Here is a 22,604-nt window from a genome sequence, read left to right as displayed (position 1 = left end):
TTTTAAGTCTTTATTTAAGTCTTTATTTCACTTCTTGTTTTTACACTCAGTACACAGTATTTAAATATAAACACACTCTCAAAGTATATATCTGCAGCAGGCTTATTGCTAAGAAAAAAAAAAATGACCTTGACTGTTTCTAGTTGCTTTGTGACCAAATACACAGCCAGCAGGCTTTAATTTAATGTGCAGATCTTGACATGAAACACCACTGATTAGAAATGACAGTCTGTTAATTAATTCCTACTGATAACCTTTTCAGCATAAGTCACAAATTGGAAGCAGTTTATCAAAGAGTGAACCAACTCATGCACTTTTTATTAATCGTTACAGTCAATTTACATGTCAGACTTTTGTTTCTATGCTTGACTATATGTTTCTATGTTTGGCATTTTCATATGAGGAGCTGTTTTTTCAGTAGCATAAGCTCAAATACGGGGCAATGAGTTTATCTTCTGTAATACACCTGAAATTGAGCACAGTAACTACATCATTGCTGGTTTTGTAAAGGGGGAGGGATATACTGGCCTTGCTGTTTATTAAGTCATGGTATTTCAATAACATATTACCTACTTCTTTATTACATTGGAGCAGTCTTTCTTTGCTATGGGATTGATTGAAATTTAGCATTACAAAATGTAATAGTACCAGCATGCAGAAATCTCACTTCTGCCCTTCTGCATATAAAAAGGAAAAACGTGTTAATAGTTGTCAGAGCAAATCTCTGGATAAACAATTAAAGTGCAAAACAGCTTCAGCTCCAATAGATTACCCATCACACAAAAACAAATGCCCCTAATATATTTGTTAAAGCGTGAATCTGGTTTACAGCCACATTTCATTCTCATCCCCACTCTTATATGCCCATCTCAAACTAAGATTATGTGAGGGCATAATGGGAGATCAATGACCACAGTTTCCAGATTCCCTGCTTTTTCCTTAAGCTATACAGTATATCAGTGTCAAACAGAATCCAAATGCATGCTGCCATGTTCCTCACTGCAGCAATTCTATACAACCAAGCCATGACAAGCCACTTGCCTCTTTACACCCAGAAGACAATCGCTGCATTTTCATATTTTTTTTTTTTTTTTTTTTTTTTACTATAGTAGGAAATTAACCTTTATCTACCTTATGCATTTAGGCATAGATCATAGGTGGCCCCTTCTGTTATATTCAATATACCTTTTTTCAATCCATCATGACATCATCTAATACGGGACACAATTCATATATGAAGCTGAGGCCCAGTTTGGGGACTTGGCTACATTTTGACACACTGCCTTACTCTTGAAATAAAGCCTATGCTAACAGACTGCTGGGTTACAACACCATGTTATAGATAGGTGGCATTACAAAACATTATCCCGCTAGTATCTCTGAACCATCATTTAACTGTACTAACAGTAAATATTAATAAAAACCCTTCCTCTGATGTTTTTTTTTTATTATTATTGGGGGGGGGGGGGGGGGGGGGGGGGGGGGGGGGGGGGGGGGGGGGGTCGTTATGTACCAGTAATCAAACTTATTTAATTGTTCACAGTTGTTACAGCGTTACAGGGTTTTGTAATATATAGTAAACTTAATAGTTTCTTTTTTTCTTAGAATACGTCTTTATTTTGCTGATATTTACACACAACACACTTCAACACTATATAAAGATCATCACAGTAGAAAAAAGAAAAGCGCTCAAACACATTACTTACACAGATTTGGTTTTGAATTAATACATGTTTTTGTAGATACACGTAGGGGAAGGTTTACTAAAGTGTGCGCCTGTCCCAATGGTCGCAAACCAGTTACGAACGAGTGGAAATTCTTGGGTGAAATGTGCTAAACAACTGCAGTGCTATTTGTGACATTTTTTGTGAATGCTTTGTGGCAGCAGTTTCTGTTTGCGGTTCAAATGTAAATGGATATGTAATTATGGTCTTTCCTGCATATATTCGCGAAAAGAGGGCAGAGATCAGGGTTCTCAAATAATATAATAAGATGCACGAAAGCTGCAGGCAATTGCGACACCTACAATTGCATCAATTTGTTAAGAACTTTTGAAAGCATGTTTTAAACAGTCGCAATTGTGGCATTTCCGAGTCTGCTTTTTCTCGTGCATTGCCAGCTGTGCTAATGCATTTTAGAGGTGAACACGCAAACACCTTTTTTTCACTAAAAGCAGGGTGTACTTAGAAGCCTTGAAAACAAATTTCTCTGATATTTCTGGTTTCCTGAATGTGTTGAGAGCAATAGACTGCTCACATGTGCCGCTAACCCCTCCAGCTCATTCTGAACATCTGTTTAGGTATAGGAAACACACCTATTCTATTAATGTGCACATGGCTTGTAATTGTGCACAATTTGGCACTGCACCACTGACTAACTTAAACAAAAACAGACAGTATACATTTGTCTTATAGGCTACTAATATGAATTAGTGGTATTATGCAAAATTTGTTGCTGGTCCTTTACTTAATAAAATGTGTAAAATATAATGAAGTATTGCAAATTAACGGCACACAAACTAATAGTCACAATACAATGATGAGGTTTACAATAAAACTGCAGCAAATTACCCAAATGTGCTACATTCTCTAATAACCAATACCTTAATGGTTTAGAATTATGGTGCGGATTAATAAGCAACATATAGCAACATACTGCACCCCACGAGGTACACTGCCACAGTACCCCCAGTCTGGCTCTGAGGGTCACTTTGTTTGTGTGATGTAAAGTGACATGCTGCCCTTTATCCAGTTTAAAGAAGGATACTCATAGAATGCAAAGTAACTGCAAAATGTCCCAAAAAAGCATAAACATTTATCAACATAAACAATTTGTGGAAACAAAAACTATTCAAATAATGTGTTCAAGACTTCAATTCTAAATTAATACACATTTTATTTCCAGGATATTCAATAAAGTCAGAAAGGAGACTGCCACAATTAAGTGAATGAAATGGGATTGAATACATTCTGCAGAGATGTGATGTCGCTTCCCTAACCCCATTGGAGCAGTCGGTGCTGCCTCTTTAAAGCTTGTCAGATGACAAATGAATGACTAATGAATGATGACTTGGGACCAGTGAATACCAGCATGCAGGATAGGTGGCCTTCTTCCAGGCAAGGTCTATTGCAGGGGTTGTAGGTCCAGCAATGCAACGCCTGGCATGTACAGTCTGAATTTAGGGGGGGTATTTCTTTCAAACCTTTGAGGGCATAGTTGTTTTAGGGATGTGGTATCTTAAAATGCCTTTCCTACACTATTCTTGCCACTCTATCACCAAGTATAAGCAATAATAGTACCCATCAAGTGTAAGTTAATTCAAAGTATTTAAAAACTACTCAAGGGTTATAAAACCACTCAGAAAATATACATGTTCTATGTATTATCCTACCCAGTTATAATTAAGTAAATACCAACTGCCCAGTCTGCCTTTTACATCAATTGTATGGTAATTAGTATTATGTACACACCCCATAATATGTAATTAAGATATCTGATGTTCTCATTTAATGCCAGCTGCACATTTATAACATAAAACAATTTAAAAAAAACCAAAAAATTGTCCTAACACTGAATATAACAAACATACAGTATGCACTTTTTAAATTAAAATGATAACTGGGGTATATATTATTACATTCAATAAAGGGAACATAAACATGTCAATGGGGAGCCATTATTTTTCATTAAGTGTAGCTGGGAAGAGTGTCTGTAAAGAAATAGAATGGCTGCAGTCGACATTGGCAATCATGTTGGGCTAATTCAGTAACAGTAGCTTGAAGTTGTGTCTGAACACAAATCCACACAGCTGCTCTTTCAGTGGTTTCACTTGGATTGGTAAATGAGCCTACTCAATGCCAATGACCCTTGTCTTGGTGTCAGTACCTCATTGCTGTGGAGCTCAATCTAAATAAGCAGTTTGTGCGGCTCTTTGCCTGACAGCCACAAACAATCGCACTGTTTTAAATTTACATCAAAATGATGGTGGTGCCTTAACCATTATAAAGTGTAGGTATGACACATCTATAAACTATGATTTCATCTAGCCCCAGGTAGGTTTGCTCATATACATGTAGATGATTGTTTCATGCTGGGCTTTATTTTAAACATTTAAAATGACATTTTTTGGACAGTAATACGCACAGCATACATAAGGTGCAAAAAGGGGTAAATTTCACTATAAAATGTATACAACATTTTTTGTATGCATTTGGAATTATTTATCCTATAGCAAAGCAGTTTTTAAGTTTTATTTTTAAATTGCAGTTATCATTTACATACATATATTAATACAGCCCAGTAAGATCTAGTGCTCATCGTTTGCATTACCAATAACACTAACACACAAACAGACATCACGGTAGGAATTTCAATCATTTGCAAGCAAAAATAAACAGCAGGTGGTCAATGACAATGGAAATATATGTCAGGATGGTTAATACAATTTCTTGTCAACATGATAACCAGTTACATAATCCACACAGTTCACAGAATGTTTGAAAATTCACAACTATTCCCTGCCTTTATCGACAAGAATATTAAGTCAGCATCCTTCAATAAAAACTAAATAATACATGTCTCAGCCCTGATGCTTATTTTGTTTTGCAATATATACTGGCTTGGTTTTCGTTTAGTTGATCTCAGACAGTGGCTCAAGTTTTTCTGCCAGAAATGTCTCGCTTTAGATCTAAAATAGCTCAAAATAAGTCACAGATTTGTGTGTGTGTGTTAATGTGTGTGTGTGTGTGTGTGTGTGTGCGTGTGCAATGTTTTTATCAGTTAATTATGCTATAGATGAGAAAAAAGCACAGTAACATCTCTTTCCCTTTATCCCCAACAGAAACAAAGAAAAGCAGCTGCCTTTTTACACTCTAGGCTAGGCAATCATTTTATTACTCACTAAAAACATATCCCCCCACCCACCCCTAGTTCTAGTAGCCCTAAAGATTCCAGAAACTCTGAACGCTCCAGAATGCTCCACAGAATACAAGTAAAATCTCCCCTCATCAGGCAGCTCAGGCCCTAAATCAAGTTGCATTTTCTCCTCCTTCTTCGAGCAGGCGGTTCAGCATAATGACTGCACTGATAAAATCCCCCAGCTCCACGAAGTCTGCTGTGATGATGTTGATTCCACTTTCCCCAGGCTTCTGCGTACGCACCCACTGCATCATTCCTGGAAGAGCCCTGTGGAAAAATCAGAAACACAACATTACATTAAAACGGTATTGTGCTGTTTAAATTATCTATATTAAAATTAGGGCGACAACTTCAGTTCTGTGTTGCTGTACATGAGAGAGAGACTTTTTTGAGTTTTAACAATCCTTTATTAACAGATAATGAAGACAATAAACAAATCAGATAAAGAAAACCCTAACACACAAGAAAGCTCTTCTCATTCCACAAACACTAACATATGTGCCAGGAATACTAAATAAATACGTAAATAACAATAAATAAAACAAAAATCCATTTGCAATCCAAAAACATTTAAATAGCTTGAGATTATGACTAAAAACTACTATAAATACACAATAAACCCTAAATAAAAGTTAATAATCATAAGATTTAAAAGAGCCTTTATAAATATAAAACCAATTCTTCATTTTCAATATCACAGTGCACACCACCCACACCCCAAATCAACATGAATTTGTTCAAGTCTTTAGTCATTTTATAAAAACAAAAATCAAGGTTAATCCTGGACAGTACGGGAGTCTTGAACACTGAGACAGCGCTCTGTGCATTTCCATGCTCAACCTGGCTCTTCCTACTTTTCAGGATAGCCAGCTTGGCCTGCCCCAACAAAAAATTTGCCAGTTGGCAACGGTACTTATGTTGCTGTCTGTACTGCACCCCAAAGATGAAAACAATGGGAGAGAACTCCATGGAGAAATCAATGAAGATTCTCTTCAGTGCAGCAGACAACGTCTGTAATCTATGGCAGTATAGAAAATAATGAAACACCGTCTCTCTCTCAGTGCAGAACAAGCATTGATCTCGCACTTGAGGGTCCAGGATATTCAAAAAGGCATTGGTAGCAATGGTGGCATGGAGGATTCTCTACTGGAGATCCCCTGACCTCTTGGGGAGCTGCAGTTAATACAGGCTTCACCAGGCAGGTCTTACGCTGTCCTCCACAGTGAGACTCTCTTTCCACGGGGTGTCAGGGAGAGACTGCAGCTGTGGATAGTGTTGGACTTTTACACAGACTTCATATAACTGTTTTTTATCCACTGTGGAGAGAGAGAGACTACATCGGCTGTTAAGGTTCAGTAGGTGGCCTGGTTTATCAGGGTCCTGAGTAACAGAAGGGGACACTAAAAGAGAAGAAAAATTAGTGTCACTGTCTGGCCAACAATGCTCAAGAAAAAATTGATTTATTCTCTCTATTGCTGCTGCAAGAGGGAGGGACTCTCAAATCTGAAAGAAAACTTGTTAAGACTCTTACAGATCTGAAATTTAGACAAGTAGATAGGTGTCTGCACTTATCCAGCTACAGTGGCTTGCGAAAGTATTGACCCCTCTTGGCATTTTTCCTATTTTGTTGTCTTACAACCTGGAATTAAAATGGATTTTTATTTGGATTTCATGTAATGGACATACACAAAATAGTCCAAATTGGTGAAGTGAAATGAAAAAAATAACTTTTCAAAAAATTCTAAAAATAAATAATGGAAAAGTGGTGCGTGCATATGTATTCACCCCCTTTGCTATTAAGCCTCTAAATAAGATCTGGTGCAACCAATTACCTTCAGAAGTCACATAATTAGTTAAATAAAGTCCACCTGTGTGCAATCTAAGTGTCACATGATCTGTCACATGATCTCAGTATATATACACCTGTTCTGAAAGGCCCCAGAGTCTGCAACACCACTAAGCAAGGGGCACCACCAAGCAAGCAGCACCATGAAGACCAAGGAGCTCTCCAAACAGGTCAGGGACAAAGTTGTGGAGAAGTACAGATGAGGGTTGGGTTATAAAAAAATATCCGAAACTTTGAACATCCCACGGAGCACCATTAAAGCCATTATTAAAAAATGGAAAGAATATGGCACCACAACAAACATGGCAAGAGAGGGCCGCCCACCAAAACTCACGGACCAGGCAAGGAGGGCATTAATCAGAGAGGCAACAAAGAGACCAAAGATAACCCTGAAGGAGCTGCAAAGCTCCACAGCGGAGATTGGAGTATCTGTCCATAGGACCACTTTAAGCTGTACACTCCACAGAGCTGGGCTTTACAGAAAAGTGGCCAGAAAAAAGCCATTGCTTCAAGAAAAAAATAAGCAAACACGTTTGGTGTTCGCCAAAAGGCATCTGGGAGACTCCCCAAACATATGGAAGAAGGTACTCTGGTCAGATGAGACTAAAATTGAGCTTTTTGGCCATGAAGGAAAACGCTATGTCTGGCGCAAACCCAACACCTCTCATCACCCCGAGAACACCATCCCCACAGTGAAGCATGGTGGTGGCAGCATCATGCTGTGGGGATGTTTTTCATCGGCAGGGACTGGGAAACTGGTCAGAATTGAAGGAATGATGGATGGCGCTAAATACAGGGAAATTCTTGAGGGAAACCTGTTTCAGTCTTCCAGAGATTTGAGACTGGGACGGAGGTTCACCTTCCAGCAGGACAATGACCCTAAGCATACTGCTAAAGCAACACTCGAGTGGTTTAAGGGGAAACATTTAAATGTCTTGGAATGGCCTAGTCAAAGCCCAGACCTCAATCCAATTGAGAATCTGTGGTATGACTTAAAGATTGCTGTACACCAGCGGAACCCATCCAACTTGAAGGAGCTGGAGCAGTTTTGCCTTGAAGAATGGGCAAAAATCCCAGGGGCTAGATGTGCCAAGCTTATAGATACATACCCTAAGAGACTTGCAGCTGTAATTGCTGCAAAAGGTGGCTCTACAAAGTATTGACTTTGGGGGGGTGAATACTTATGCACGCTCAAGTTTTCTGTTTTTTTGTCTTATTTCTTGTTTGTTTCACAATAAAAAATATTTTGCATCTTCAAAGTGGTAGGCATGTTGTGTAAATCAAATTATACAAACCCCCAAAAAATCAATTTTAATTCCAGGTTGTAAGGCAACAAAATAGGAAAAATGCCAAGGGGGGTCAATACTTTCGCAAGCCACTGTAAAACTATTAAAATCAGTAAAATCCCTCACCTTTCTTAAGCCTACTCTAATTAGTAAAGAAATAAAACTTTTAGAATTTAAAAGCTATATTCTAAAACTGGGATTAAACACTAATGGCTCTTTTAAAAACCAAAACCAATTAAAATCATTAAAATCCCTAGAAATCTTTAAGAACTGCCAAGCACTGAAAACACTCCTATAAAACCGAGGGAGCAGAATCAGGGGTACAGGAACCTCTGGACGACCTGCAGACGAAACATTGCGATCCTGCTGCTGATGTCAATGAGACCCTGCCCCTCTTCCTGTACGGGCAGGTACAGAATGCCCTTCCTTACACAGTGCATCCCATGCTAGAAGAACTGCAGCAGCATGTTCTGTATTTCATTAATAAGCATGGGCGGAGGATCGAGACACGCTAATTTGTGCCACAGCATGGAGGCTACCAGGTTATTAACCTCTTACCCCCCCCCCGCCCCGTTCTGCAGGCAGAACATGGTACTGCAATTACACATTATATTTCAAAAATCATCTGTAATATTATTACAAAAGCAAAATAGCAAAAAAACTGACTCAATATCAGAAACGTTTTTTTTCCTACCGTCAAACAGCGAAGGGATTTTTCAAATTCGCCATTTCACCGCTGAGATATTCCCTTGCAATGTGTCTAGTACCTCAAGGTTCAAAAACAACTAATCGACTAGCTGTGCATTTCGCTGCTCTGGCCTTCCATGTATCTGCTGATGGTGAAATCTCACTGATCGCATTGTAGGGGAGGTCACAAGCTGTCCAATCATACCTAGACTTTGTTTGTAGCCTAATCCATTGAAGAGTAATCGATGTGCGTATGTAAACAAGACACATGTTTGCAAGTGAGAGCGCAGTATTACGCACTTATGATCAAGGTTTCTTACTGTTTTATGATCATTTTTCAATTTGTAAAATTTATAAAATCGAACAAAATGACGAGCAGTGCTCCAAAGCATCCCAAAAGAAGTTGATTCAGTCTTTTTGAAGTTTTGGAGGAGATGGACAATAATGAAAGTGACGACGAAAATGATCAACTTTCTGGGTTGGCAAGCATTGATTCAGCGTCTGTGAAGCAGCATTTGAAGATGGGTTGGAGCATCTTCAGGATTTGTAAGTATAATGGATCCACACTACATTTATTATTATTATTATTATTATTATTATTATGATGCGTAATTTTCAATATGCATTTTTACTGTAAATGTTATTAGAAAATGCAACCATTTAACTCTCAAGGGGCACATAGAAATTTTTTTATATTTAATATTGCATAGTAAAGAGCAACACCATGTCTCATCTGTGCTGTGCTGCTATATAGGGTTCCTGACCTTTACGATGCAAATTCAAGTTGCAAGAAGTAATTGTTGTTTCCCGACCGTCTTTATTATTTTCTCATTGATGTTCATTGATTTAGATTATTGCATGGGAGTGTTTAGCAAACTTTTTTATATTTCCATGATTACAAGGAGTGATGTTACTCACCTAGAGACAGTGTAGGTTTCTTAGCCTTTCAAGATAAGCTGTCTGCCTGCTCCAACAATCACTCACTCAGTTCCTTTGTTTGCCACATGTCAAAGTAAAGATGAAAGGAACTGAGGTGTTTTCAGTCTGGCAGCCTGATTTAGAGCAGCAAAGGTGTCTGCAATCTCATTATTATTATTATTATTATTATTATTATTATTATTATTATAGACATTTAGCAGACACCTTTATCCAATAATCAACACATGTTCACCTGTCAGCAGTGCTTGAATGAGTGTAACCACTTTATTTTGAAAAAAAAAAATCTCATTATTTTGATTCTTGACATTTACATACTTTCAAGCAAGTGAGTAACAAAAATACAGTCAGGTACTGAAAATTCAGAGCTACAAAAAAATCTCAGTAGCAACATTCTCCTGCACAAACACACAGTTATGTGAGAGCAATGTGCCTGACAGTTGTGGCATATGAACTGAGAGTATTTGTCATGCATACTCATCATGGATACATTTCGGGCACCCCAAAGCGCTCCAAAAAGGCCACCTTTTGAATGAAATATTGGACAAATAAGTAAAAAAGAGGATTACAAAATCTAATTAATGTGGCAATGTATGGCATGTGAGGTGCCAGAAGGTAACCTCCCTTTTAGATCTTGCTCAAGAAAGTGTAGTAAACATGTTGGGGAAGCACTGGAAAAAAATCTGGCTCTTTTCCTGTGCTATACGGTGAAAAAATGACGATAGAATATAAACAAATGAAAAGCGTTTCTTCTTTTTTATGTTTTTTTTCTGTATATCTCCTTCCAGTGTGATACTTGCATCAAATCTAAGTTTTAGTCCTAATGGCCAGGGGTTACTTTGAATTCAAGCCCTGAACCATGCCTGTGCTGTCTATACTTTGGAAGATAATGTGATTTATTTAAGGCCATAGCCCTCCAGGCGGAAATTGCCTGTGGGAGGCTGGGGGTTTAACAGGTTAATTACTAGAACTTTTCCTCTGAATGACAACTGTGGTAGGAGCCAGTGCCAGGCTTGTAAGTTACCCCTCACCTTCTCTATCTTTCCCTCCCATTTTCTTTGGATATCCCTCTCCTCACCCAGGAAGACCCCCAGGATCTTAGGACCCGAGTGGTTCCACTGTAGCCCTACCGGGAGGTCAGGGGGACGAGCATCACCCCAAGATCCCACCAAATGGGCACTACTTTTATTCCAGTTAATCTTAGCAGAGGAGACATTCTCAAACTGACATTGACAGTCACACAGAATCTCCACATCTTGCCTTCTGGACACAAACATTGTCTGGTCATCTGCATAGGCAGAGACCTTGACAGCCTGGGAAGGGTTGGCGGGGATCGGGATGCCAGACAACAACCTCCTAATCCTATGCAGGAGGGGTTCAATTGAAAGGGAGTAGAGCATACCAGACAGGGGGCAATCCTGCCTGATACCTCTCTATACTGGAATGGGTTCACTCAGACCACCATTAATCTTCAGTACACTGAAAACGCGACAGTACAACAACCGAACAAACTCTTTGAAGCGCGGGCCGACTCCTAAGGCCTCTAACACCTTAAGTAAATACTGGTGATCGACCCGGTCAAAAGCTTTCTCCTGATCCAAGGAAATCAGACTGAATTTAAAGCCAAAAAGCTTGGGGGCTGCCAAAAGATCTCAAATTAAGTAAATATTGTTAAAAATTGACCTACCAGGAACACAATAAGTTTGATCTGACTGGACCGCCGACTCCATGATTTTCTTCAAACGGTTCGCCAGGGCTTTCGACAGGATCTTATAATCAAGACAGAGGATGGACACTGGTCTCCAGTTCCTCAAGTAGCTCAGTTCTTATTTCTTGGGGAGCAGGGTGATCAGTGCCTGCCAACAGGTTAGAGGCAGCAACCCCTCCTGATGCTCTCCAGCAGCACCGTGTACAGCTCCCACACCCAGAACTCTCTGTAAAACTCCACGGTGATCCCATTTATACCTGGTGTTCTACCGTTTTTTATTTGCTGCATTGCATCAGTGAGCTCTTTATATGTAAGCAGGGGTTCCAGGTCTTTTGCCTCCTCTTGTGGAATTAGTGGGAGATCATGCAGGAACAGCTGGATCTCTTGTGCGTTTCTCTCAGCTACCACTGCGAATAAGCTTTTATAAAAACTTGCAGCAAACCTACAGATCTCCACTGGGTCCTCCAGCCCCTGAGTTTTCAAACAGTGAAAGTCGCCCTACTCTTCGCCGCTTTCTTCTCCAACCCAATAAGAACTTTGTTGGCTTGCCCGCCTCTGTCAAACCGGACGCAGACCAATGCTCCTTGTACCTTCATGTCCAGTAGGTCAACCAGTTACTGTTTTTTATATTTCAGGCCTCCTAACAGCCTGCTATTTGATTGAGATTCCAGGTCTTTATAAAGCCCCAGAATCTCCACCTCCAGCTTCTCCATAGAGTCATTCAAGCTGCCTGTAACATTCTCAGTGTACTGCTGACAAAAGATTTTTATTTGGATCTTGCCTATGTCCCACCACTGCCTCAGGGATTTAAAACATGATTTTCTTTTACTCTACTCAGTCCAGAATACCCACCCTGTAATAATCTATTATTAAAGTGCCAATAAGCACTATGCATTTTTACAGAAGGAAGGAATAAGGACAATGTAATGAGACAATGGTCAGACAGGCCACTGGGGGAGATAAAACAGCCTTTAATCAAATTTAAGTGATGTCTGGAAGTATAAAATCTATCCAGCCTGACCATTGAAATTAGATTAGGGCCAGGTTTTAACCAGGTATACTGTCTAGCAGTACCACTTGCATTCCTCTAGACATCAACCAAATTGTATGATTCAATAATGTGAAGAAGCTGTTTTGCTGACTGTGGACTGGGCTCAAAATTGTTCTTATCTACTTTATAATCCACAGTGCAATTCCAACCACCCCCAATAATCACAATCTCTTGTGTCCCTCAGCCTGCCAGCATTTTATTAAGAACAGTAAACATATCACTCCTGTCCTGAGCATTATTAGGAGCATATATGTTAATAAAAGTATTTAGTTTAATTTAAACCCATGACTAAAACAAATCTCTCCTTTCCATTCTTTCCTCCATTCAATTTCATTAGAAATATCAGAATGAGTCTCATGTAAGAAACTTACAGTTAATTTTTTTCTGTTCAGTAAACTTAGACAGCTGCTCTTTTATTTAAAACACAAATGCCATTTACATTGAGGCTGCCTATTTTTAAAGAGTTCATGAAAGCAGAAGTGGAAAGAGAAACAAGAAAAAAACACAGTAAACGACAACAATGCAACAATGAAAGAGGGGAATTTTAAAAAACCCAACCTGGTACTTATTTTAAAACACTGCATACAGTGCTCAACCATTTCTTTAATCTGTAACATTCAGCTTCACTAAACCCAGCTAACTCGGCATTCTGTAATATCAGCCTGCCCATCGATTCAAACTGCTTCAAGTCAGGAAAAAAAATCCTCAGTGACAATTTTTCTTTTACCTTTGGTTTCAGTTAAAAAAAAAAAGCTTTTATGCTTTGGGCACTATAAACTCTGCTATTATCAATTTGTGAATCATCAGTAAACTCCCCTTCCCCTGCACTGTCAGAGTCTGTCTCACCAGCTGCGGAGCTCAACAGAGAGTCCTTGCGAGAGACCTGCAAGCTCTCCGGCCGAGGAGACTGTGCTTCAATACAGGCAGACTCTTCTGCCTGGGCAGGAACCTGCGACAACAGTGCAGAGATCCACTGCAGCCCCATTCAGCTTAGCTCTTTGCTGATCTATGTCGATCAGTGTTTTTTTCTTTTGCACTGTCATACTTTCAGATGATTTTAACGTTCTTTTCTTTTTCCTAGTTTTTGGTGTTTTGAACCCCTCCTGGTCTTCATCTACATTCATCATATTGCTGACTGGTACGTTTACAGTGGGGGTTTTCACTGCATTCTCCCCCACTCTTTCACTAACAACTAACTTTTTCGCCAGGTTTGCCCCACTGTTAACAGCAGGAGCACCTTGCAACCCAGATGTACCCTCAGCCGAGTCAACATTATTCACCACATTTCCTTCACCTTCCTCACGGTGAACATCCTCTGTGCTCCCCGATCCTGTCTCTTGCCCTGCCGCCCCACCCTCCTCTCTGCTGCGAGCTCCAGTCTCCCCCTTCATGCAATTCCTCCTTATATGTCCCTGCGCGCCGCTATTAATGCAGCGCATATAATCCAAAGAAGCAAAAACCACATAGTCGATGCCTTCAATTTTATACTTCATTGCAAGGTTTAAATCATTTTCTAAATCATTTAGAATCATAAAAACCTGTCTACAGAATGACATGACATGCTTTAACTCCGGAGTGCTGGAGCCAAGTGGGACCTTACGTACTGCCGACACGATTTTACTATGTCAGCTTAGTTCATTAATCAGTAGTTCATTTTTTAAAAAAGAAGGCACATTTGAAACGGTTACTTTAACGACCAGAGAGGCAAGGGGAAGCACGGGCAGAAAACTGCCTTTCACAGTAACCCCTGTCTCCACAGTATCATTAACAAGAGCTTCAGTCTTTAAAAACATCACAATACTCTTGTTCATTCTCGAGGCAGAGATAATATTCTCGTAACCTACCTCCTTTCCTACAGCCAAAGCACAGTCTTCTACTGACACCTGCTCCTGTGACACAATCTTAAACCCATTTATCCTAGTCAAAGAATCATATGGCCCGAAAACAAAACAACTAAATAAACAACTAATAAACAACAATAAACATTTCATGCACAGCAAAACCATACACAAACTCAAACACTCCTGCTTACACTCACTCACCACAGACTCCCAGCATGCACTGAGAGAGAGAGATTTTAGATTCAAACTTTGAAAGTTTGCAAAGTAACACTATATGAGTATTGTAATTAAAATAGCCTGGGATAGTGTTTCTAGTGGCATATGTACCGGCATGGACTTCATATCATGTTATTATACAATCCACCTCAGTTTTCTATTGGTTTCCTTTGACATGAATTCCCTTCTCTGTGCTAGTCAAGCCTATTCCTGCAGGTTAGAGCAATGGAAAGGCAAACACATTGACAGGTATTTGACAGCAACCCACTGAAAACTGACTCATAATATCATTACCCCAGCTAATTTAGCACCAGTGGGTGGACATGGATCTTGTTCCCTCTCACCCAACAGCCAGTAACCTGTACTGTGATGTTCTTATGTGCTCTACATACTACAGACATGTGGCACCAGTACTCACGAATTACATCAACAAGTGCTGAGGTACTGTAATGGGTCTCATCACAACCACAATTACAGAAACTAGATGGTAAAAATTGTATGAATGTTGAGCTTCTCCTTCATGCTATCAAGAAATACACAACTAGACCCCTCCGTGAAAGAGATTAGGATTTGTAGAATGTATGTGACAAATCCATCCTATCCCAGGCAGTTGTCTTCAATGACATTTCAAGGGGGGTAGTGCTGAAAGAAACGTGTCTGTAACGCACGGGCTGCTGAAATGACATGTTTGGCAGTTAAGATGCAGTTAAACAGATTTTGCAGCAAAACTAGGCTGGTAAAATGGCAACATGATTGTGCCAACAGCAAGACGGACATGCATGTTATATGTGACCTGATATTACAAAAGGAACCTAAGAAGGCTATAATGGGTTTCTGAGGGAAGTTTATAAAATATTTACAATTAGAATGGACCTGTGTGAAGAAAACAACAACACAATAACTCGATTTCCAAATATTTGAAGCTAAAATCATCTAATGACAAGCAGAGTCTGACTGAATGTTTTTTTCTTCAGCATTTATACATTTTATTTTTCTAAATACACCCTTAATTTAATTCTGATTCATTCCACGTTAATTTAACTTTGATTAGATTAAAACAATTGTCTCCACTTTTATGAAATCAAATGAATTAAAAAAAAAAAAAAAAAAAAAAAAAACAATTAAGTGAAATTAGATTTTAAGAGTGTTTAATAAATCCTATACAGATTTAATGAACATCAATAAGAAAACCTCATATATATTTTAGTTGGTATGAGATACTGTGGAAATCAGATAACAGAAGTCTTGCGCAAGCATATCTCTGACATTGAAAGTACAAGTTTCTGCACCAGAGTGCACAAGCAACATGCAATGGATGGATCAAAGATATGTGAAAAGACCAGATACAGAAGACCTTTAAATTAGCTGAATACTGTGCTCTTGGAAAAGTATCTGTCCAGCCGGAATACCGCCCCCCCCCCCCCCCCCCCCCCCCACCCAAAATAAAACAAACAGCAAGTGCTTTATACCCCAAGTCCATTCTCATAGCAACTCCTAGCTTACCAAGGCTTCTGTCAGAAATATTTGTTTCTCCCCAAGGCTGTATGCTCATTCAATATCAGTCAATCCATATCCCCAGGACACTATTTTGTTTCTCGAAAATCCCAGGTTATGAATGTGAAATGAAAGATCAGCTCTGTGCTCCAGGGGGTGTTGGCTGTGCAGTACCATCTTTTATCATTTCCAGAGGCCAAAATTTGAACCGCAAGCCATCTGTAGCCTGCACTGAACTTCTATTTGAGGACAGACGTTTTGATAGGTAAGTCACAGATGAGGTAAGATTCCATTTGCAACATTTGTTAGCGATAATCTTCACTCGCAATACAGGGCATACTATAAATATGATATATATGATACTATAATTGCAAATGATAACAACATTAACACTGCACCCATATAAAACCTCTTGAGACCAATTCTTCCATCATGCTTACAAAAGCAAAGAAATAAAAAATAAATCAATGTCTAAAAACCTCAAAGCAGATTTCAGATTTGTTATAAAACTACATTTAAAAAAAAAAAAGAGGGTTTTACAATGTCCGACCCAACACTCATGAGTACAAAAAGCAGATTTTCTACTTATGTTCAATACAGCAATTCAATTAATATGAATGAGAAAACAGCTGGTGGTCATAATTCCACGGCAGCCAAAACATATAAAAGAACGAACTGCTGTAGCAAATGCTCTGCTTGTTGCATATTCAGTGCCTTGCTATCTGTCACTGGATGCACTGCAGGACTTGAAGCTACCTTTAAACTGAATTCCTGACAGCTAGATTCACTCACCTTTCAGTAATAGTCTCCCTCAGGCCACTGGCCACCCCCTTCATGACTGTGCTGGCTTTAGGAGTGAGCACCACTTGTGACACAAAGAAAGTCCCTTTCCTACGCCTCTCTGTGATAGCGGACTGCAGGAACTGGATCAGCTTGTCTGGGTCGGTGGTGTTGGCCCATGGAGATGGCATCATCTGGCCAGGCCAAAGGAAAGGCACCTCCAAAGCGGCAGGGTTGTGATAGAATACCAGGACCTGGTACTCTTTTTCCCACAGGTACTTGAGGCTCACCTCCTGTGCAAAGATGGCTGGACAGAGCTTGTTCCCGAAGATATCCTGGAGCATGTGGACCAGTTTCTCGTGGTGGGAGTTCTGCATGCCATAGAAGTGGTTGAAATCCAAGAAGACCACTTCCCTGGAATGGGAGGCCAAAAAGGTGTTGATCTGCTCCAGACCTTCGTTGACCTTTGCACTGAACAAGCCGTGAGCAAAGTAGAGCTCGTTGTCGGGGTCTCTGGGTTTGGTTGAGATGCGCAGGTCAAAAAATCGAATCCCAGCTTCCAGCTGGTGGGAGAAGTTCATGGTCTGGGTGGCCAACCATTTCCTCATCAACTTTTTGGCCACTGTTCCGAAGACTGAGACAAAGTTCTGGACAGTTTCTGGCTGCTCTGGTCCAACTGGAGAGGCTTCATCTATGTAGAAGCTAAAGGAATCATGGGAGCCTAAAGAAAGATAGAGACAGACTGTTAGTTACCTAAAGATGCAAACCCAGCCCTTTGGCTCAATACAGAATAGTTATGTTGGTGCATAAATCCCATAGAGAACAATATAAATAAACTAGCTGAATGTTAGCTATTCCAGATTTGGCCTTTTTTTTTCTTTTAGAGAAATACTTTGTAAATCATTTTTAGTTTCAGTCATCACATCTGGGTGACACTTTAAAAATGTAAAGCTACGCCATGGCAGACTCTCAAACTTGTACTCTTTCAAAGTTCAGATGGTACACCAAAGTGTAACTATGACCAGTAAGAAATACCACACAGAACAAATGTGTTATGTCTTACATCCACACGTGGCAGTGAATAAATCCTAAATCTGAAGGTACCAGAATGCTACTAAGATATAGATCTTCTTAAAAATAATTATTATACGGGACTATTTTTATACTGAACTTCTAGGAAGACATACAATAAGTAATGCATTTATCTAATTTCTACAAGTATTTCCACAGTGTGTCTTTCTCCAGCTTCGCTTGTCTTTGTGTCCAGAGTCAAAGTCAATGCACCATTGCTGTCATCTTCGCCAGCATTTTTAGCCTTCTTAAAGAAGTAGTTTGTAATAAAAGAAGTTTCTAATGCTCTTTTCAATAGCATCAAGAAGACTATGGACTGAATCAAACAGTTGTGCAGGAGATGTGAGTCCGGCTCAACTACACCACTGGCTGGTGGGACAGGTTAATGGTTACACTCTGGTGTACTGTCTGAACTAAGAGAGAATACAAATTTGAGAGCCTGTGGCAAGATAGCTTGAGGGTGACGTCAGACCAGGAAGGAGACACACAGTATTGGGATATGGAAGCGCACGTTTAATAATAATATAAAAGATTTTAAACAAACTGAACACTTTTCACAAAACAAAACGGCACCAGGGCCAAAACAGACAGACAAACCACAGAACAGTTAACAAACAAGTAACATGCTGATTTAAAGCTAGCACAGGTAGCAATTTACTATTTTAAAGTTCTACCGCCTTCTCTCTCCCATTCTCCACTCTGAATACCAACTTCAAGTGAGCGAAAGGTGCTGGTTTTTATAATGGGGTTGAGGGACTAACTGGTTATCTATTACCTAGTTTATCACTCAACCACATATTGCATGGGCTTTCTCATACACGTGCCAGCGAACCAATAGATATGCCGTAGTAAACCAATAGATATGCCAGTCAACCAATACATTTTTTTTTTTTTAAAGTCCTTCCTAGGAGATATAAAGTCCTATGTAGATACTTTAAAAAAAAAAAAAAAAAAAAAATTGGCACTAGGATGCTTCCGTACGATTTAAATCTACCTATATCAGACAAAGTATTACAAATGTGAAGTCTATTACTCTTAAAAAAGGGGAGCATTTTAGTTAAAATATATGTTCTGTTATATTGCCAGCTTGCACTATCAATAACATTAGGTTCTACATAAACAGCTGCTTGATCTACCATTATGGAAGCCAATTTAGTGAAGTTATCATTTTATTTGAAATATTAGTTGTGCTTAGTTGTTCAATAGAGAGAGTGCAATGTGAGCCATTTAAAAAACAAAAGTGTGTTTTTTTCTTTCACGTGCCAATGAAGCATGTCATGTGACACTTATTTCACCCAATCCCACAAAATTAACACGCAAGTGAGTCCTTTTTATTATGAACTAGCACTTTCCAACAACTTTTTCTCAAGCTATACAGCTATGGTTAAAGGTTTTTCATCACCCTATAGAATTAACAAATGTTGCTTTCTAAAAGCGAATGAAAGTTGTTGAGTAATGTTACGCTAACATATTGAATTACATACCGCTTTGTAGTTTTCTATATGCTTTACGAAAAACTGACACAAAATGAAAAATGTGAGATTTGGAAATTTGCCATAGCTGTACATTCACACATAAATACTAAGAACATCAACACTGGATACAGTTATTCCTTATACTGACAATTGCAATGAAACATATGAACTGAAGAAAAATTGAAAAGTTGTGATAACTTGTAAAACCATTAGCTCAGTTAACGGCTCTTGTGGTGCCCTCTGAATACATGAAATAAGACTTCAGTGTCATTGTGGCTGCAGGAATGTGAATAGGGAGTTTTCATTAAGCAGCAGCAAGTCTTCCCAATCAATGCTCCTGTTGCACACAGTGCGAGCGCAGCTGAAGTCCTATCCTCAGACACTCTGCCCACAAAGCCACAGTCTTGACAGCGCCTGCAGTTATCACATAGGCTGGGAACAGACTGAATTGCCCGTCAGACCTCAATCACACTTTTCCTTTGATGTTTTACTGTTTGACAAAAATGCGCAGTTTGAAGCTGAATCTTGGGGCAACTGGTTTAAAGGCCATTGTAAGCATTGACACAAGAACGAACACTTTTCTTCACATTTTCCATTGAGTTTGCAGGTCATTCTGCAGTGCAAATTGTCATGTTCACTAAACCTTTGTTATTAGAAAAAATATGCAAATCATCGACTCTAGTCATGAGCTTCTCGTGAATAGGGCTCATAATGAACGACTCATTTTAATTTATTAATTTGGCTGCTGTGAGCCATGCCTGATTTTAAAGGGAGAGATCTTAAATTTTTAAGAATAAATATCTAATTTCAGTCAGCACACTATTTTCATTACTTTTAGCTGTGATTTGTGTTTAACAGTAAATGAGAGCTTATTTTTATAAAGGAAAAACGTACATTTGAATTATTTCAGCACTACACAGTTATTTCTTAAATAAATGGAAATGAACATGTATGGATATCTGGATAAAAACAAGATTACTGTACTGGTGTGCTGTTGTTAAAGTTTAATTAATCAATAATTTCTGTCATTCATAATTAATTGTTTGCTTGCTTCAGAATTGTTACTTCAGATAATTGATGACAATAGTATTGCTGTTGGCAAGCAGATAAATTAGATTGTCTGTTGCAGAAATATTGTATCTTATTAATCTAATCAAGCAGTAAGACTGCTCAACTTGCTCCCTATGTGTCCTGACTGCAGTTGAATGTGGATGCAGTTGCTGATACTTGTGGGACCACATTTGAAAAAAACAAAAAAGTATAGATCACCTCCTTCAAAACTGAGACACAGATAGCATCAAATGTAGAGTGATGTCAAAACATTGCGACATTTTCAAAATGTTTACTCCAGTTTTTAATTAACTCCTATGAAAGATGACAATTCAGCAGTAATGTACAACACTGAGAAAAAAAACAACAACTTGACACTTCTTGAGACCTTCAACTGTCCTTTCAAAAAACAAGACTTCATTAAAAACAGGTGTATCTTGTTTGCATATATGCATGTATAATTCAATTAGATTTATATGAATAATGTTACACCTTTAAAATATTAATTATTGTTTATTTTCCTATGGATGTTTATGATTGGAAGGACTACTTGACAACTCGCTGCTTCTTGGAGCTCCTGACTAAAAAAAAAATGCGATGGATGGATGGACAAAGAGAGCCAAACATTCACCAAACTCCCCCCTCCCACAAGCAAAGCATTTCTGCCTCCTTTTATACATGTGGCCACTCCACAGTTATCACTCAATTACCCAATTGGGGAATGGCCACACTTGTGATTGCTGGCAGGGACAGATTTAACCCCACCCCTGCCAACCCCCCAACCCCCCCCCCCCCCCCCCCCCCCCCCCCCCCCCACACACACACACACTATTTACAGCAGCAGGGCTTCTGCACTGCCACACCATCACATACATTTTAATAAGGGATTCAGAAAAAAAATCACATTAGCAAAGGCACGTAAGACCCATGCCAGGAAAACAAAACCACAAATAGCAAAACTCAAAACTGAAAGTATAATGGCATTATCCCATTCCAAGAAAAATGAGTCTAGCTGTAATGTTCAATCTCATAATCCAATAGATATTTTATACATTGCCCTGGGGAATGTTTAGAGCTTCAGCAATGACATAATTTTATTTCCTGCAATAAATGTAAAATCAAACTTTAAGATGTATAATATTGACAAATTTTGTAGTGCAATAAAACAAAATTCTCACATTGCCAATCATTAAACTGCAAATAGACTGTGCTTGTAGGATATCAGGTGAATGTGTTTCCCAGATCGCAAGAGAAATACAATCTTTTTCACTGATTTGTAAGCTGAAAATCTAATTTGACTTCATTCACTTCCAACATAAAATACACCGTGGAGATTACTGAAGTCATGCCTGTCTTGGTAATGTTTCCTATAGTCACAGACTCTGAATTGTAACTTGAAGTGGCTGTTTACCTTATGTGGGATGTATTTGTGTTATCTAAAGCTGATGTGTTCTGCAATCACTTAATTCTTGGTGTCCAGTAACTGCATTATTCCTCAGCCCTCTGCGCATTGTGCTCTGTCAGAAAGCATACAGTATCTTGATGATCAGATTCTTTTCAGTTTGTTTATTTAATTTGTTAGTTTTATCTGCAGAGACGAAGCTTCCTCTCACTTCAAACCTGTAGGCATTCTCCTGCCACTGTTGGTAGTTGTGTGTGGTCAAAGTCCATAATTAAACTCTGTTGTAAGCTCTGTGGTAGATTCTACAGCACTGGTCAACCCTCTTGGGTGGTAACCACCATCTGGTTTAAGAGGTAATCCTGGGTACCCATGGGTAGGTTGTTGGTAGTTTATTGACGGGATATACACTACAGAGAAGAAGTTTGTGAACCTCAATGATAATTATGAAAATTTCATAGTTTTACCTTGTTAACCTTTTGGAATCAAAACCAATCTTTTCTTAAATCCAATAGGGTTTGTATTAACCAATTCCATGTCTTTTAAAAGAAAATGGTGATGAATTAGACAAGCAATGAGTAATTAAGATTCAGGGTATGTGGAAAAGTAATTGAACCCCTGATTTTATCAGCTCAATTTCATGTTTTTGTGTCATTTGTTTATTCAGATTATCTTTATCTATTATTAGGACTCAGATTAAGATCTAATAACATTTTAGGCTTGGAATATGTGAAATATGTAAAAATCCTAAGGTGTTCCTAACTTTTTCTTGGCACTGTAGGTTAGTAAGATCAACCCCTTACTTTTTTACAGACTACTTCAGAATTCATACCTTCAGTGTTTGAAG

General features: G+C 38.9%; 1 protein-coding gene across 1 annotated transcript in view; it reads right to left on the bottom strand.

Annotated features, from left to right (window-relative positions):
- Positions 1–2,325: 2,325 nt before the first annotated feature.
- Positions 2,326–22,604, bottom strand: part of LOC121300507 (PI-PLC X domain-containing protein 3) — a 36,042-nt gene continuing 15,763 nt past the window's right edge. The window contains exons 2-3 of the mRNA XM_041229078.1: positions 16,775–17,483; positions 2,326–5,184 (exon numbers count right to left, since the gene is read on the bottom strand). Coding sequence (XP_041085012.1) covers positions 5,028–5,184; positions 16,775–17,483 — 866 coding nt within the window. The 3' untranslated portion in view covers positions 2,326–5,027. The remainder of the gene's footprint in view (positions 5,185–16,774; positions 17,484–22,604) is intronic.

The sequence above is a fragment of the Polyodon spathula genome, chromosome 2, assembly GCF_017654505.1.
Source record: "Polyodon spathula isolate WHYD16114869_AA chromosome 2, ASM1765450v1, whole genome shotgun sequence".
Taxonomy (NCBI): Eukaryota; Metazoa; Chordata; class Actinopteri; order Acipenseriformes; family Polyodontidae; genus Polyodon; species Polyodon spathula.
This window is presented reverse-complemented; position numbering and strand designations above follow the sequence as displayed.